Raw genomic sequence first — 18,581 nt, 5'->3', positions numbered from 1 at the left:
TACAAAGTGTCCTTCTCTGCTACGCGTTGGGATCTGAACCCTGTCTTGTTTGACAGCGGACCTCAGCCAGTCGGTCCCTGCACTGAGGCCGGAACGCAGAGGGGACCGACACTAACCCACCAGACTTGGTCCGCTCTGCACAGCCGCCTTCTGCTGGAGGCCGGGCCAGTGAACGGGGACCCTCCGCAGAGGATTCTGGGAGGTGTAGTTTTTCTTCGGGGCCGTTCCTTCAGGTGCATCGACGCATGACGTACTTCCGCTGCGCCGCACCCGCGGCTGTAGTCGCGTACTCTCCTGCAGGGCTGTTTCCGGCTCGGTGTTGGTGGACCGGAGCGGGCCCGGGAGTTGCGGGTTCCCGGGGCCCTGGACCCGCGAAAGCACAGACTTAGCCCTGCCCGGCACGTCCTGTGCAGACCGGGAGCTTGGCCAGCTAAGCCCTACGGTCGGTCTGGGGCGTGGTCGGAGCCAGGCCGGCCTCGGGGGTTCCCGTGTCAGGGCCGCGTCACCGTACAAACTCCTCTCCGACTTCTTCTGCCCGGGGCCCGAGGCCTCGGACGGGTAGGTGACAGGTGCCCGCGGACCCACCCTCTGTGGAGCGGGAGGTCCGTCCTGGGTGGGCGCGGGTGAGACCAGCAGGGAGACCCTCACGGTTCGGTTCTCTGCTCCGCAGTCTGCACGAAACAGCACGGGATGGCCGCCGGGTTCCGGACAGCTTCGTGTTGGGTAAGTAGGGACTTTCTCGTTTTTAAAAAGGTGACTCGGCACGGAGGATGGGCACGTTCATCTTATGGTCACAACCGGGGCCCGAACTCGCGTGTTCCCGCGCTTCACCCCTCCCCGCCCCCTTCTCCCCGTGTCTCTGGTCTCTAGAAACGTTCCCTGTTTTCTGGCATTTTGTGCCCGGTGTCCTCCCCTTTGAAAGTTATGCTTTATTGCCAGCTGCAGACCCTGAACTTTGGGGGAAATGAGGGTCCTTGTTAAGGGAGCAGGAGGGAGCAGTTTTGGAGCTGGGGAGGGCCAGTGGATCTGGCTGGTGACTAGCCAAGTGATTGATGGAGGGAGCGAGAGGGGACTTGACAGTGATTGCTGAACTTCTGACCTCTTGACAGGGTGGTGATGCTTCCAGTCTTGGGAACGTTATAAGCGACATCCAGGAAAAGAGTGTAGCTTTGTAGGTGTTGAACATGTGGTGCCTACAGTTGAATCTGTAGCTCGAGTGGGAGTTCTCAATTGGAAATGTCCGGATTAAAGGTCCCTATGTTAGTCGGAGCTCAGGATATGATGTCACAGAGCCCTGCAAAGGGCCAAATGGAGGGTTTGTGGCAAAGACCAGAAAGGACTGTAGTGCAGAAGGGCCAGGGAGCAAGAGAGGTGGAAGTTTGGGAGAGTGGCTGTTTCCCTGTAAATTTGAGAAAAGAGATCTTCATAAAAGCCGTGAAATGAAATACTTCAGAGCAGTACTTCATGAGACAAATGGTATCTTTTGGACTTGGATATTTATAAATCCTAAGCAGTTTTTCCCTACCAGAGAGAACGTTGGAATGGTCACTTCCTGAGAGGTAGTGGGAGTGTTGTAAAGTGGATCACATAAGATCGTGGACAGTGGAGCGTAAGGAAAATTACTGACAGCAGAGACCTCTCTTAGGTGGTGTGACACTTCGTGTGTGACAAGAGTTTGGGTGCCAGTAAGAAGGGAGTTCACTGAGGTGGCCTGAGTGATACACTTGACCTTAAAAGTAAGGATATTTTACTTTATTTATTATTATTATTATTTTTTTAGTACTCTCTATACCCAATGTAGGGCTCAAACTCACAACCCTTAGATCTAGACTAAGCCAGCCAGGTGCCCCAGGATCCCCAGGATATTTTTATCCTTTTTTTAAAAATTTTTATTTATTTATTTATTTATTTAAAAATTTTTTTTTCCAACGTTTATTTATTTTTGGGACAGAGAGAGACAGAGCATGAACGGGGGAGGGGCAGACAGAGAGGGAGACACAGAATCGGAAACAGGCTCCAGGCTCTGAGCCATCAGCCCAGAGCCCGATGCGGGGCTCGAACTCCCGGACCGCGAGATCGTGACCTGGCTGAAGTCGGACGCTTAACCGACTGCGCCACCCAGGCGCCCCTTATCCTTTTTTTTTTAAACGTTTATTTATTTTTGAGAGAGAGACAGAGAGACAGAGCCCAAGCGGGGGAGGGGCAGAGAGAGAGGTTGACACAGAATCTGAAGCAGGTTCTGGGCTTTGAGCTGCCAGCACAGAACCGAGCGTGGGGCTCAAACCTATGAACCGTGAGATTATAACCTGAGCCAAAGTCAGATGCTCAACTGACTGAGCCACCCGGGCGCCCCTAGGATATTTTTATTCTCAGTAACTATATAGGAGCGCCCGGGTGGCTCAGTCGGTGGACTGTCCAATTCTTGATTTCAGCTCAGGTCATTCCTGGGTTTGTGGGATCTAGTCAGGTCTGCATTGAGCATGGATCCTGCTTGAGATTCTCTCTCCCCCGTCCCTCTCCCTTGCTTGGTCATGTGCACGCTCTCTTGCTCTTTCTTACAAAAACAAACAAACAAAACCATAACCATATAGAAAATACCGTAAGAGAAAACATGTTTACGATAGCAACTAAAAAAAGGTAAAATAAGTGAACGGAATCATACTTTATAAAGAATAAGTAAGTAAACAAGACTAAATTAAGACTATTTTTTTAAATGAAGACTCTAAAACTATTGAATAGTAGTAGGTACCACAGTTGGGTAGGTACTTTGTATGAAATCATTAAAGACTTGTGACGCCGTGAGGCAGGTGTGTCTCCATTTTACAGGTAAGGAAACTGGGAAACCTGTCCATGGTACCAAACTGGTAAAGGATACAAGGGGACCAGGGTTGCAGGGCAGGGATTCAAACAAAGCAGTGTTTTCAGAGTTTGTGCTCTTACTGCCCCTTACATTTTAACGTGAACAGTATTTGCCTGTTTTGAGTGCACGTTTTGACTTAACAAACATTTACTGACTATTACGCCAGGTAATTTTCTAGGGCGTGTAGGAGTGAGCAAGATTGTCAGGGTCCGTGATCCCATGCAGGGTGTGGGAGATGGTCAAACATTCCAGAGGAGCGTCATAAACAGACAAAAACAGCTGTGAATATCACGCGTGTGAAAGAGAGCGGCTGGGTGGCTACTTTAGATTGGCTTCCTCTCGAGGCAACGTAGAAGTAGAATCTGAGTGATAACTTCATGATCATAGGACAGTGGGTGTAGCAGGGGAGGAAGCATTGCAGCCTGGGGTTGCGTTCCAGGCAAGTGGCAGGTGCCTCTGGTGGAAAGCAAGCCCGGGCTGGAGTGGATCGGGTTGGTGCATCAGCCGGGGCCAGATTGTGTAGGGCCCTTTAAGTGAGGGGAAGGATCATGATGGAGAGTCCTAGGAGATTTCATGTTACCTTATGTTATGTTATTATTTTCAAACTGTAGAGAAGTTGCAAGAATAGTATTAAAAACTCCTGTACGGTATTGTATTAAAAAACCCAAAAACCCTTGCCCCAGAAGGCAAGGCAACTATTTGCCATATTCAGTCTGTCATTTTCTCTTTTCTTCCTCGTCTGTGTATATACGCATGTGTACACACGCACACTCATTTTCCTCCCTCCCTCTTTGTTGTTCCAGTTCGTGGCATCACTTCACCTCTGAAAGCCAGCTCTTGCCTACACACCTCATCTTTTCCCCCCAGTCCTCTCTTCCTTCTTTCTTTCCCTTCCCTGTTATTTTATTGACACATATATTCTAGCTTAAAAGTATTGCTTTTCCTCTTTCATATTAAACAGTTTTTGATTGCATCCTTTTAGAAAACGGGATTGTAAGACACAGCCAAACCCCCTTTGGCTTCCTCTTCTGTCAAGAGGTAGTCAGTAGCGGCTGCCCGATCTCAGGGTCGAGTCAGGCCCCATAGTGGTGTGGAGCCTACCTAAAATAAAATTTAAAAAGCTTTATAAAAGGTAGTCAGATTGGGGGCTCCCCATCCAGACTTTTCCTTTCCTTTCCTTTCCTTTCCTTTCCTTTCCTTTTTTTTTTTTAAATGCTTTTTTTATTTTTGAGAGAGAGAGCGCGCCTGAGTAGGGGAGGTGCAGAGAGGGAGACAGAGGATCCAAAGACAGCAGTGAGCCCGAATTGGGGCTCGAACTCCCGAAGCATGAGATCATGACCTGAGCCGAAGTTGGACACTCAACTGACTGAGCCACCCAGGTGCCCCCAGACCTTTTCTACTGGAAACGTGGTTTTATGTTTTTCTTCTCTTCTGTAAATGGTGCCGTTTGCCATTTCCCCTACATTTGTTTTAGAATTCTTTATGGCAATACATAGAGATTGTTGTGTTTCTTTATTCTTTTGAGGGACAAGTATGTTTAAATTTTTAAAAATAATTGATTAAAATTATGATTTTTATGGGTGATGGGGTGGAATGTCAGGTGTGCTTAATTCAACATTTGAAAAGTTTTGTTTCTATATGAATTGCATCATACTGTGTATAATCATATTCCAATTTGAAAAAACGTCACTATGGAATGGACATACCATATTCTCATTTAGCTATTCTCTTATTGATGGAAATTTAGGTTGTTGAGCGTGTTGCTCTTACAGACTTTGAAACAGTGAACAACTCTGCACATGTACGGATGTTCCTATCATTAATTTTGGGTGACAAATTTGGTACTTCTACATTCTCTTAAAACACAGTGCAGTCACAGGGCGCCTGGGTGGCTCAGTCGGTTAAGCGTCCGACTTCGGCTCAGGTCACGATCTCACAGTTCGTGGGTTCGAGCCCCGCGTCGGGCTCTGTGCTGACAGCTCAGAGCCTGGACCCTGCTTCAGATTCTGTGTCTCCTGCTCTCTCTGCATTCTCGCACGCGCTCTTGCCTTCTCTCTCAAAAATAAGTAAACATATTTTTAAAAATTAAAAAAAAAATGCACAATTCAGTTTCCTATAATCGTCTTCCCATCCTACTTCCCCTTTCTCTCCTTAGAGGTAATCAATTTGGTGTATATTCTTCTAGATCTTTGTACATACCTTTGTGTATAGCTGCTTATATCCTTAAAACATTTGGTTTATTTGTGTGGGTTATTATTTAAATGGGTTTCACTCTATATAACATTATTTCTGTTTTTTTCCATTAAAAAATATATTTATAGTTGTGCCTGTAATGGTTTTATACATATTTATCCCTATGTGACTTCTGACTTTTTTTTTCTTTAATTGAGTTCTAACTTAATGATAGTAAAATGCATAAATCTTAAATAGACTATTTATATTCTTTTAGGTTTCTGGACCCAATTCCAACGAGAGGGGTGGGGGTGCAGTTCCCCTACATACAACAGCAAGCAACTCTTGGACACCAGCAGGTTGTCTGAGAATTCAACTTAATTCCAGCACTGTCTGCCCAGAGATGGCGCTAGATTTCACAAGCTGAGGGCTCAGTCCCACCAGACTGCCCTTCTTCCCCCAAGCTCAGCCACAGGTTTCAAGGCCCAGGCTGTTGTTACCAGGGTTACAGATGGGAAGTTTCAAAGACTTGCTCCTTAGGTTCAGTTAATTTGCTGGAATAGCTCACAGAACTCAAGGAAACACTTAATTTACATTCACCCGTCTATTAAAGGATATGGTAAAGAACACCAAGTCAACAGCCAGAGTTAGAAGCGCACATGGGGAAAGGGCTTGGAGCCTCCGCGCCCTCCCAGGTGCGCCAGTCTCCCCTCTCCACGTCTTCAATCTGAAGCTCTCCGAATCCAGACCTTTTGGTTTTTAGGGAGGCTTCGCTGCATCGGTGTGATTGATTAAATCATTGACTGCTGGTGATTGATTCAACCTCTAGCCCTTCTCCCCTCCTTGGAGACTGGGCAGAAGTGGGGGGGGCACTCTCCCATCAACCAGCTGCCCATCTGTAGGTTACCTAAGGGTTTCCTATAGTTGCCGCATTAACATAACAAAAGATACCTTAATCACACTTATCAGGGAATTTCCAAGGGTTTTAGGAGCTGTGAGCCAGGAACCCTTGGATGAAGACCAAATACATGTGAGAAATATGTTTTGAACATTTGAATGACCAGATATTTTTACAAATCACAAAACTGAAGCATACACTGAAGACAAATCAAAATCAAAATCAAGATTTCCGACCCCCTAGCAGGTTCCGTTGTGTTTCCTATCACCACTGCCCCCGCCCCCCCCCCCCCCCCCCCCCCCCCCCCCCGGCCCAGGGGCCACTTCTTTTTTTTTCTGTTACACCGTAAATCTTGCCTTTTTTTTTTAAAACTTAATGTAATTGGAATTCTAAGTAAAGTGTCTGGGGTTATGTGTCAAAGAGTAAAATTCCTTTCTACTTTTAGCTGAATTCTGAATTTTAAGTGTTGAATTCTACCACATTACTTTGTTTCATCTATTAAAATGATTGGTTGGCTGTTCTCCATGAATATACTAGTGTGACTTCACGGATAGATTTTTGTGGGTGTTTTGTTAATTTTGGATTGTCCCTTAATTTTTTGGATAAATTTCCTCGTCCTAGTGCTATGTGTGTGTGTACAGGCCTTGTTACTTTACTAGTATTTTTATCCAGATATTTTGATCAGAGTTAATAATAAATGAGTTAACACTACAGTCTGTGCTGTACTTGCCTGGTTTTGTCCATGGGGTTTTGTGTAAGTTTGTGTGATATACTGTGTGGGCATCCCATGGTTTCCTGGCTCAACATCAGTTAGACATTTTGGGAATTTTGTGTTCTTTCCATGTTGGTAGAACTGACTTAAATGTAGTGTGGGTCCATTGCCTTTCTGGAGAGGGTATACCTTTGTGGGGTTTTTTGTTTTTTTTTATTTATTTTTTATTTTTTTAGTGTGTTTTATTTTTTATTTTTTGTGAGAGACAGAATGCGAGCAGGGGAAGGACAGAGAGAGAGGGAGACAGAGAATCCGAAGCAGGCTTTAGGCTCTGAGCTGTCAGCACAGACCCCAATGCAGGGCTCGAACGCACAAACCATGAGATCATGACCTGGGCTGAAGCCGGACACTTAACCAACTGAGCCACCCAGGTGCCCCAAGAGGGTATGCCTTTGATTGCTACTTATTTATTTATTTTTTTTATTTATTTTAATTTTTTTTTAAAGATTTTAATGTAATCTCTGTACCCGACATGGGGCTCGAACTCCTAACCCTCAGATCAAGAGTCACATGCTCTTCTGACTGAGCCAGCCAGTGTCCCACTACTTATTTTGTGACCATTGATTAGTCAAGCTTGCTTTTTAAATTATTTCTGGGCCAATTTTGGTTACTTTTACTTTTTTAAAACAATTACTTAAATCCACGTTAGTTTACAGATTACTTTTACTTTCTTAGAGGATTTTTGTTTCTTAAGTTTTCAAATTTATTGGAACAAATTTGTAAATATAGTTAGGTCTGCCACCATGTTTGCTTTAGAAACGTGAATTCAGCACAGTTGGTACTGTAGGGAACAGCGTGAACTTTCTGTCTGACTTCAGACAGGCCTCTTTCCACTATTTTATGATCAGCTGCAGCCCCTCTGACATCCAAACACCAGGTCTTGCAAAGTGAAGTGCTATATTGTCATTTTATATATTTCTTAAATAAAAGAAATATTTTTATATATTTCATAAATGTCATTTTATATATTTTATATATTTCATAAAACTTCTGTTTTTGGTAGGTTCCTGGTGTTCATTTTTATGTGTTGCTGACAAAGGTGTTGTGCCCCAACCCCATTCTCCCCATAATCCCCGTGAGTTTGCTGTGTGACTTTGCATAGTGATGATTTTTTGCAGCGTACCTGTCACATTATGGTAGAATTGCCTCTGTATAATAATCTCATGAATTTAACAATCTCAGAGTTATGGACTCTGTCCTGGTCATAATAGTTTTCTTTTTTTTTTTAATTCCTGCGTTTCTTGACCAGGCTTGGCCAATAAAAGCTTTTTAAAATAGTTTCTTTGTATTTTATTTTTATTCTCATCAAGCTCAAAATATAGTAAAAAGCTTAAAATAAGCCTCATGGCTTGCCTCCACTCTCTGCTCTGCACCTTTTTTCTTCCATCCTGTGTCCACACTCAGCCATTTTGGTCCCTGTTCACTCTTGTGGCCCTGCCATAGCTTTTACACAGTCACTTTGGTGTGCGTTGCTTTGGTTTCTCCTCCGTCATAAAGTTGCTGGCTTGATGAGTGGCCTGGGCTTGATCTGGATGCAGGAAGTCACGGCCTCATTTTTCTCCATCACAACCTCAGATATGCCTGTCAGCTCTCCCTGTCCTTGGCTCCGGCGGTTGTGTCGGCGAGCATTCATGATTCTCTGGTCACTTTCAGACATTGGAGAGTCCAGTCTATGCTCTATTCCCGCCTCCTCTTCTCGCCCGACTTAGGCTGCGGAGGAGAGATGGGAGGGCTCATCTCTTTACTCCCACTTCCTGTGGAGGCTCCTCCTGGGTTCGGAAGATCAGTGCTGAGACCAGAGAAGCTCCTGTTGTCAGGTGGTCCGTGCCCAGCACCAACACGGTTGCTTGGAGCCTGAGACGGGCCCCGCCCTGTATTTCCATGTTGTGAAGCGATTCTCTCTCACTCACCTCTGCAAGTTCCCCCAGAATTCACTGTCTCTTCCCACTGCAGGGTCTTCCTGCAGGCAGCGCTGTTGGGTTGGGATCCTGTCAAGGGGGATCAAGTTCAGGAATCTTTGGGTGTCACTTCTCCACTGCCTTTGCAGAGTGCTCCAGAATCCTCATCTTCAGGAATTCCCAGAGTGCAATGTACCAGATTCCTGGTTTACTGAAATCCCTGAACACAGACCAGTTCCTTCTGACTGGGCTCAGTGGACATCCACACTGCCTCTTCCTTCCCGCCCTTCCCCCAGTGGCCTGCTTCAGGGAATTGTGTCCGGCTGCTTCTCCAGCCCCTCGTTCCCCTCATTCCTTCTCCCTCAGGCATCCTCGCCTGGTTAAAGGGCCGCGTCCTTGCCGTCCTCCTCAGCACCCTTCTCTGTTGGCCATGTCATACCCACCAGGATGTCATCTGGCCCTGTTCTCACTGGATGCCCAGAACCCAACCACTACTTACTACTCCAGTGCTCTCACTCTGATACCAGCTACCTTCATCGCTCCCAGATCCAGGACCCTCCCTCCTCCGTGGCAGGAAGAATGCTGTCAGGTGTGAGATCACTCTGCTCTTGTCTGAGGCCTTCCGACGGCCCCTCCTCTCTAGGAATGGAACCCCAAGACCTTACCATTCCCTTTGAGCCATGCAGGACTGTGTCTTAGTTTTCATGTAGCCTGGAGGGCTCTTCCTGCAGAAATCTTGACATTCCTTCCTATAGCGCTTGGGTTTCTGCCAAATGTTGCCTCACCGGAGGGCTCCCTGATCACTCCATCTTCCTGTGCCTGCTTCCTGAACTCTGTCCCCTTACCCTGCTTGAGTCTTGGCAGAGCGCTGTCCCCACCTGCTTGGTGGGTAGTTACAGGTTTACTGTCACCTCCCCCTGAAGGAACAGAAACCCAATGTGCATTGCTGAGCCCCCAGCACCTGGGACAATCCTGGCACTGTCGGTGACTCATAAATGCTTGTTGAACGATCAGTACTTTTTTGGTCCCATGAAAGGATTTATTACGAGCCTACTGGGTAGTCCGCGCTTACGGCTCACACAGAACTGCCAGCCCACGCCCACCCACAGTGGCTCTCCGTCGTCTTCAGCTCTGCAACACGAGCTCCAGGCCCAGAGTCTGCTGGAGGGAACCCTGCTTGGCCTCAGTAATGGATCCCTTCTTTTTTTAATCAAAAAATTTTTTTAATTTTTTTTTTTTTTTTGAGACAGAGCACGAATGGGGGAGGGGCAGAGAGAGAGGGAGACCAAATCTGAAGCAGGATCCAGGCTCTGGGCGGTCAGCAGAGAGTGCGACATGGGGCTCGAACTCACAAACTGAAATCACGACCTGAGCCGCTGAAGTTGGATGCTTAACCAATGGAGCCACCCACGTGCTGCTGGGCCCCTTGTTTTTTAATTAATTTATTTATGTATTTATTTATTTAATTTTTTTTATGGTGCCAGGCTCTCACTCCCTCTGAGACTCAAGATGGGTTGAGTAGCTGTGAAGATGACAGCTACTTTGGAGGGTAGCCCTTCCCATGTGTTTAGAATTGTTCTCTCCATTCCTGGGCAAAATGTATCCTGGATAATTTTTTTTTATCAAAGATTTGAAACACCTGTTTCATATGCATGTATGGATGTTTATCTCCCTCTACAAGACTGAAAGCTTCTTGAAGGCAGAAGCTGGTTGTGTTCATCCTGATTATTTTCAGGATCAAAAACAGTATTTTGAACATGGAAGCTCAAAAATTTTTTTGTTTTGGTTTGGTTTTATTCTAAAAGCCTGTGCTGAACTGGGCACAGGAGGCAGTCAGTCTATGGAGGAACATTTCTCCTTTCCCAGCTCCTGTACATCTGTCCACATCACCTAATGCAGTGGCATCCAATTGAATGGGATGTATATTATTACAGGGGTTGTTGTCATTCAAGGATATATCTATGGAGTTCACCTGGGATGAGTGGCAGTTACTGGATTCTGCGCAGAAGTACCTGTACAGGGATGTGATACTGGAGAACTATAGCCACCTGGTGTCTGTGGGTAAGTGCAGCTTCTTTGTTGACCTCCGATCACGAATTACAAATTGCCATCCTTTTGTCTTTTATCTACCCTGAGGTCTCTAAAGTACTTAATGATTATGGGCTTGAACTTTGGAGGTCAAAGGCTCCTAGTCCCTATTTGGCCCTCATCTCCTAATTGTAATCTTTCCCCCAAGTGCAAGTGAGCAGTTTCACTTTGTAGTTCCAGACCCCTGAGTTCCTAGCGGCTCGGCCCACATCCTCTGTGATTTTCCATCAACAGGGTATCATGGTACCAAACCTGATTTAATCTTCAAGTTGGAGCAAGGAGAGGAGCCATGGATAATAAATGCCAAAGTTTCCCGTCAGAGCTGTCCAGGTGGGTGAGTGGGAACCAGGAAGATGTGGGTGGGGGTGTGAAGCACAGCTTGCACTTAGGCCGTGTGGTGCAGAAACTTTCCTTTGAAGCCCTTGAACCATGGGGGGCACTCGGGATGGGCCCACAAGCTAGCTCCTCAGGAAGGGAAGGGACCATCGCTCTGTCCACGTGTGGGTTTTTGTCTCTTAGCTCTGAGGGGCAGGCGCACCCTTCCTATCTGCACTCTGCTCAGATGCTTTCTGGGTTAGCTTCCTTCCCCCCATGGTCCAGGGCCGCCTCAGCCATCCCAGCCTCTGAACAGTCCTCTCTCCTCTCCTTTTGTGTGACTTCATGCCCTCTGCTCTCCTTATGTGTACTTCCTCTCTTCCTTCCACAGATAAAGCCCTCAGTCTTTTCGTCCTTTGCTCAGCATCATCGTGTTGCGTTATTTCAGTGCTTCCTTTTCTCAAACTGGTCACCTTGATTACAACTGTTGCTTTCTTGGGCACTTTTCTTAAAAGGATTCCAAAACCTGCCACGGACTCTCCTGTGTCATTAAGTGATTTTGTCACCTTACATTTCCTGGCTCCTTACTCTTCCCTTCGGAGTCATACAGAGTTTCCCAAATTTACCTGTTCTTTCCTGCCGATATTGTAACGACTGAAAGTCTCTTGCACTCTGAGGATTTAAGCTTTCTTTCCCCCGTGTTGTAGCATCCTGTGGACATCCTTGTCCTCTTTCTTCCGCCGTCTCTTCCTGGCTGTAAATGCTCATAAGAGAGCCGGGCTTCCTCACTCGTTCTCAGCAGCAGAACTGGGAAGGAACGCTTCCTCTGTGCCTTCTTCTCTTTGATTACTGCTGCTGTTGCACTTGAACTACCACGACCCGGCTCTGCAGGCTCTCCTTGGGTGCCCCGTCTCCCTTCTCCTTTGCTAATATCAGTTCTGCTTCTGTTTTTGCTAGTAGCTTAACCTTTGGTGGTGTCTCCATAGCTCCTATGTCCTCAGTTGTCACCCAGACAGGATCAGTATTTTCCCAGGCGTGGACAGCTCAGATTCTTAGCCATATTTGAGAACTCTAGTCTTTTCTTTAGCTGTTCCTGCTGTAGTTATTTTCATAAACATCCCTGTCACTAGTTTGAGGAAATACACAAGTATCTTACATCCCAGATTCAACCTGAGGAAACATTAAAGAATTTATAGTTTCAAGTGACTCTTGTCTGGCACCGGATGGCAGCTCCACAGTGGCTCAGTGCAGAAGGTCGGTGATGTCAGGGACCAAGGTGCCACGTGTGTCCCTTTTCTCACCCTCAGATGTTACACTTTTCTTCTGCCCAGGTGGGTACCTTCATGCCGGGCATCACATGAAGACACAGTCAGTGGATAAGCCCTGGTTTTTTCCAGAAAATCCCTCTCATCAGTCCCCAGAATTTTTCCCAAAGCCTGCCAGCATGTTTTCTTACAGTTGACATGCCAGTGTCTGAACTAGCTGGGGGGCGGGGGCGGGGTGGCAGAGCTTGGTGGAGCACCACGTGGACCCTGTCTTCCCTGGTCAGGGCTGGTGCTCGGGAGGAGGGCAGTACCGTTGGGAGTGTAGTGAACAGTGTGTGCTGGAGTCCTGCCTCTGGGTTTTCATCACACTGCCCTTCTTGCCACCTGGACGCCTTTAAATGCGCGAATGTGAACATGAAACACGGTCATCGCTTCTCCGGGGAGCGGTACGTGTCTTGTCCTGGACCTGAGTCCAGTCCCAAGTCCAGAATTTCTTGAGATGTGTGTGGTATCAGCAGACAAGTGTGGCTGTGGCCTCACGATCTGAAGTGATGGGGTGAAAAGATCGACGGTCTGTTCCAGACACATGCAGTAGTGGGGAAGGAACTGGAAGCTATGGTGAAAGCTTCTCTTCCCAGAGGGGTGGATGAGGGATGGCAGTCATCACTGGTCTGTCACACACTCTCCTCCTTGGGAAAAAGTTCAAGGAAGACTTCTTGCCCTGGCATTGGTGTAATTTCCCTGTTCAGTCTTCTCTTTTTGTCCTGTGCAGCCCCTGGTGAGATAAGGCTTGGGGAGAATGGCCCGTGTCTGTTGGTGCAGATTTGGGGGTAGTTAGGGCTAAAAAATCATAGGCTGTTATCAGATCAGGCTGAGGTTCCCTTCAAAACTTCGCGAGTTTCCGGTTAGTTTTTTTTTTTTTTCCCCTGACTAATTCTGTTAAGCCAGTAACAACAACCAAAAATTGTCCAGACATGTCTTCAAGCCTGAGAAGTCCTCTCTTCTAGCCATTGGTCTTGGTATTATCACCCCATCCCCCCATTCTTGAGTTTAGTGGGCCCGCTTTGAGGTACAAAACATACTCCAAATTGTTTCCACGTGAACAGGGAGAGAGGGATTAGCAGGAGGTCCTCAGGAAGCAGGAGGGCTCCTGATGATTCCACGGTGTGAGGCTGTCGTGGGATGATGAGGCTGTACCCCGATGAGTGCTCGACCCACACCTGCCACTTCTTTCCAGGCGCCCTGTGTGGACATCACACTCACCATGGCGTGATTGGGCCTCATCGCTGTGCGGCCTTCAGTGTCATCCGCTCCAGGGCTGTTTTGGTACCCCTGCCCTGGAGCGGATGGACAGGGAGTCCTGTCCATCACAGCATGGAGATCAGCCCCCTCTTCACTGAGCACTGACCTGTGGTCTGTGTGCCTGCTTACTGTCTTCATTTGGATATTTGGTATCTCAAGTGTAGTAAGATTCAAAACAAAGTCCTTCGTTTTTCCTCCAAACATGGGTCTCTCAGTGTTTTCCCCCTGCAAGGGCAGCACCCCGTTTCTCAAGCCTACAATCTGGAGTCAGTGAAGCGTCCCCTTCTCAGCTTCTCCTCCATCTAGTCCTTTGGTAGGTTTTCTTGGTTCTGTGTCTGTGTATGTTCCACATTTGCTCAGCTCCAGAGTTCAGTCTGGGCCACTATCAACGTCTTCCTGCCTTACTACAGCGGCTTTCTCATTGGTCTGTCAGCCCTTCTCTTCATTTTTTACTTAACAGCCAAACATCTTTTAAAAGCATGACATGAAAGGGGGGCCTGGGTAGCTCAGTCCGTTAAGTGTCCAACTGGCAATTTCAGCTCAGGTCATGATCTCAGGGTCATGAGATTGAGGCCTGTGTCATGTGGAGGATTCTCTCTCCCTCTCTCCCCCCATCCTCTCCCCTCTGCCCTTCCCCCACTCTCACACATGCTCTCTCCCCCAAAAAATGTTTCAAAAAATGTTTTCTGGAAAAAAAAAAAAAGAACAGGGTGAGTCGGTTAAGCATCCAACTCTTGATTTCGGCTCAAGTCATGATCTCACGGTTCGTGGGTTCGAGCCCCACATCAGGCTCTGTGCTGACAGCTCAGAGCCTTCTTTGGATTCCGTGTCTCCCCCTTTCTCTGTCCCTCCCCCACATGCACACTCTCTCTCTGTCTCTCAGAGATACATATACTTAAAAGCAGAACACGAATCAAGATGTCCTCTAATTAAAACCCCTTGGTAAGATGAAAACTTTTTGTCATAGCCTTGCCTGTTTGGTTCCTGCCTCACTCTATTCATTCAGTGGGCTTTAACTATCCTGACCTTTTTCTATTTCTTTTTTTTTTTTTTTTTTAATTTTTATTTAAAGTAAGCACATGCAACATGGGGCTTGAACTCACAACCCTGAGATCAAGAGTCTCATGCTCTACTGACTGAGCCAGCCAGGTGCCCCATTTTTTCTGTTCCTTAACTATGCCAAGCAGGTTCCCTTCTCAAGAACTTCGTATGTGCTTTTCCTTCGGTTTGAAATGCTCTTGCTTTAATTTTCGTGTGGCTGACTCAATCTTCTATTTTTTTTTAATTTTCACTTTTTTAAAATATTTATTTTTGAAAGAGTGTGAGTGGGGGAGGGGCAGGAAGAGAGGGGGACAGAGGATCTGAAATGGGCTCTGCGCTGACAGCAGAGAGTCTGACACAGGGCTCCAACTCATGAACTGTGAGATCATGACCTGGGCCCAAGCTGGACACTCAACCACCCAGGAGCCCTGCTAACTCAGGCTTTTAGTGTCTCATTGTACCTGTCTGAATATTATACCCTAGTTACTCTGTATTGTCTCAGTTCACTTTTTGGGTAATAAGCATCTGTAATAATGACATTTCGATATCAGATAAATGACATTGGCTCCTAAGTGCAGGCTAAGCTTTGTAAGCCTCTGTTTTAAAAGCCATTTTGGGGGCACCTGGGTGGCTCAGTCGGTTAAGTGTCTGACCCTTGGTTTTGGCTCAGGTCGTGATCTCGAGGTTCATGAATTTGAGCCCCACGTTGGGCTCTGCACTGACAGTGCAGAGCCTGCTTGGGATTCTTTTCCCTCTCTCTGCCCCTCCCTGGCTCACCTGCTCATGTTCTCGTTCTCTCTCTCTCTCTCTCTCTCTCTCAAAACAAATAAACTTAAAAAACCATTTTTAATCACTGCTAATTTGCCACCCGTATTTCCGTAATGGGCTTGGTTTGACGTTGTTCCTCGTGCTCCCCAGCTCAGAAAGAAGGCATGTACACTTGGCCAGTATTTCTTTTGAACCAGTGTCTGAGGTCTGTTATCAAAAAAAGACTCATTTCGTGGCAGTTTTAAAACTAATTTGATATCAGCTACATGTGATGATTAAAAATATATATATGTATTTTTTTCTTAGAAGATTGGAAAGAATGGTACCAGAAAAATCCAGATGAGCTTGAAAATGTTGAGAGAACTTATGCTTGTAGTGCATTTGGAAAACTTAATCTGAGCAGAACCCATGTTTCTTCAAGACAGAGAATCCATAAGTATAACACACATGGAAGAAGTCTGACACAAAACTCAGGTCCAACCAGAAACTGTCTGAGAAAAAATCCTGATAAGTTTCATGGATACGAAGAATCATATTTTCTTAAGCATCAAAGAGCTCACAGTATAGAAAAAAACTGTGTGTGTAACGAATGTGGGAAAGCTTTTCGTTGTAAATCACAGCTGATCGTCCATCTGAGAATTCATACGGGAGAGAGGCCTTACGAATGCACGAAATGTGAAAGGGCGTTCAGTGCGAAGTCAAACCTCAATGCTCACCAGAGAGTCCACACGGGAGAGAAGCCCTACTCCTGCAGCGAGTGCGGGAAAGTTTTCTCTTTCAGGTCACAGCTCATCGTCCATCAGGAAATTCACACGGGAGGGAAACCTTACGGCTGCAGTGATTGTGGGAAAGCCTATAGCTGGAAATCACAGCTCATTTTGCACCAGAGAAGCCACACAGGAGTGAAACCTTACGAATGTGGCGAGTGTGGGAAAGCCTTTAGTTTGAAGTCCCCGTTCGTTGTACACCAGAGGACTCACACGGGAGTGAAGCCCCATAAGTGCAGCGAATGTGGGAAAGCCTTTAGGAGCAAGTCCTACCTCCTGGTTCACATCAGGATGCACACAGGCGAGAAACCTTACCAGTGCGGTGATTGTGGGAAAGCCTTCAATATGAAGACACAACTTGTTGTTCACCAGGGAATCCACACGGGAAATAATCCTTATCAGTGCGGGGAATGCGGGAAAGCCTTCGGTAGGAAGGAGCAGCTCACTGCGCATCTGAGAGCGCATGCAGGGGAGAAGCCCTACGGGTGCAGCGAGTGTGGGAAGGCTTTCAGCAGTAAATCCTACCTCGTTATACACAGGAGAACACACACAGGAGAGAGACCCTATGAATGTAGTTTCTGCGAGAGAGCCTTTTGTGGGAAATCACAGCTAATTATACACCAGAGGACTCACTCAACAGAGAAGCCCTACGAATGCAGCGAATGTGAGAAAGCCTATCCTAGGAAGGCTTCACTTCAGATACACCAGAAGACTCATTCAGGAGAGAAACCTTTTAAATGTAGTGAATGTGGGAAGGCTTTCACCCAGAAGTCGTCCCTCAGTGAACATCAGAGAGTTCATACAGGAGAGAAACCGTGGAAATGCTCCGAATGCGGGAAGTCCTTCTGTTGGAATTCAGGGCTTCGTATACATCGAAAAACTCACAAGTGAGAAATTGAAGCGAAGTAGATGTTAGAAACTCTCTCATAGAAGTTGATCCTCAGGAGACTAAATGATAATATGGGTGGGATGCATTAAGCGGGAAGTCCTAAAAATACACTCCTGCCGATTGAGTCCGAGAGAGACGGTCATATTTGGAAGAGTGGGCAAAAGCTTTGAGAAGTAAGTCCTACAAGTCTCTGTAGACAAGAACTGAAGGAGTGAGGAACAGTGACATCAGATGCGGTGGTGTCATTATGAAGATAAAATTCAGATAATTCATATTTAAAACCTTCTAAATTTAATAAATTGGAAAAGCATTGTCCCATAGAAAATGTTATCTGTGGAGAGTCACATTCCAGATTTGAAGCTATGTTTTAGATTGAAGAAAACCTCAATTATAAATGGTAGATTTTTTCATGGTGGAGTATAAAGTTGATTTTTATTTTGATATGTAAATAAAGCAGTGGAGGGAAATGGCAAGGAACATATTCTGAGGGTTGAGAGATATTTAGTGTGACTTTCCTGAGTAACACTGAATAGCATTTTTAAAAATTTTTGGTATTTTATTTTTTAACGTAACTTGTTAGACATATATTTGGTAGCTTGTGGAATAACATCCCCCCAATATTCTCCATATTAAATGCTAAATATCAGTATTGTCTCTTCATTTCTTAGCAATATGACAGAAATAATGTGGGTTTTAATAATGAAAAGATACTGCTCCCTAAAGGAGTCGACTCACTCACCAATCTACGTAAGTGGGTCTGGCAGTTATTACGCGGCTGCTGCATAAGAGAACTCATTGGAACGAACGTGGATTATATGTTAGCAGTGCGGTGTCTGTTCACGGGTAAGAGCACAACTAGTTTTCTCTGCAGAAGCACCTCTCGTGTGCGTTGTCCAGTTGGCGTCTTTCCGGGCATCTGTTCATCGGCCATTGCTGGATCTTTGCTAGATTTTGAGCCTCAGATTCAGTGTCACATGAACCAGAAGGGAAGTGTGGGAACTCACTTACTCTTGCCCCAGAGTTGAGGCCATCAATTCCTCCTGCCCTCCTGGTTTCCCAGAATAACTCTGGGTGCTGTCTCTCCTTGCATCTGCTTTGCTGGCCTGTGTGCTTCCTCCTCTCCAGTAAAAGTGTTTTTTTCTGCTAAAGTTAAAGAGAGTTGATTTTTTTTTTTTAAGTTTATTCATTCATTTTGAGAGAGAGCAGAAGCGCAAGTGGGGAGGGGCAGAAGAGAGGAAAGAGCAAGAATCCCAGGGAGTCTCCACAGTGCCAGTGCAGAGCCTGACATGGAGCTTGAGCTCAGGAACCGAGAGATCACGACCTGAGCCGAAGTCAGACACTCAACTGACTGAGCCACCCAGATGCCCTATTTCTTTTCTTCAATATTTATTTATCTTGAGAGAGTGAGAGATTGTGAGTGGGGGAGGGGCAGAGAGCCAGGAAGACAGAATCCCAAGCAGGCTCCACACTCAGCGCAGACCCGGACTTGGGGCTTGAACCCAACGAACCAGGAGATGATGACCTGAGCCGAAATCAAGAGTCGGAC

At 46.3% G+C, this 18,581-nt stretch overlaps 1 protein-coding gene across 3 annotated transcripts; it reads left to right on the top strand.

The window, feature by feature from the left end:
* The first annotated feature begins 416 nt into the window (after window positions 1-416).
* Window positions 417-17,681, top strand: LOC125148583 (zinc finger protein 26). Of its 3 annotated transcripts, none has more exons than XM_047826554.1 (5): window positions 417-558; window positions 671-723; window positions 10,553-10,661; window positions 10,923-11,018; window positions 15,686-17,681. In XM_047826554.1, the coding sequence occupies exons 2-5, from the start codon at window positions 691-693 to the stop codon at window positions 17,035-17,037; spliced, it is 1,590 nt and encodes a 529-aa protein (XP_047682510.1). In that variant the 5' UTR covers window positions 417-558; window positions 671-690; the 3' UTR covers window positions 17,038-17,681. The 3 variants fall into 3 exon arrangements, with proteins under 3 accessions (XP_047682510.1, XP_047682509.1, XP_047682508.1); XM_047826553.1 differs by having other exon boundaries at window positions 10,535-10,661; window positions 15,689-17,681; XM_047826552.1 differs by having other exon boundaries at window positions 10,535-10,661.
* The last annotated feature ends 900 nt before the right edge of the window (window positions 17,682-18,581 follow it).

Source organism: Prionailurus viverrinus, chromosome D3, assembly GCF_022837055.1.
Source record: "Prionailurus viverrinus isolate Anna chromosome D3, UM_Priviv_1.0, whole genome shotgun sequence".
Taxonomy (NCBI): Eukaryota; Metazoa; Chordata; class Mammalia; order Carnivora; family Felidae; genus Prionailurus; species Prionailurus viverrinus.
This window is presented reverse-complemented; position numbering and strand designations above follow the sequence as displayed.

Coding starts and splice junctions, on each gene's coding strand:
- LOC125148583 (XM_047826552.1), top strand. CDS start 691: ATGGCCGCCGGGTTCCGGACAGCTTCGTGTTGG. Junction 724..10,534: donor TCCGGACAGCTTCGTGTTGG/GTAAGTAGGGAC, acceptor ATATTATTACAG/GGGTTGTTGTCATTCAAGGA. Junction 11,019..15,685: donor TTCCCGTCAGAGCTGTCCAG/GTGGGTGAGTGG, acceptor TTTTTTTCTTAG/AAGATTGGAAAGAATGGTAC.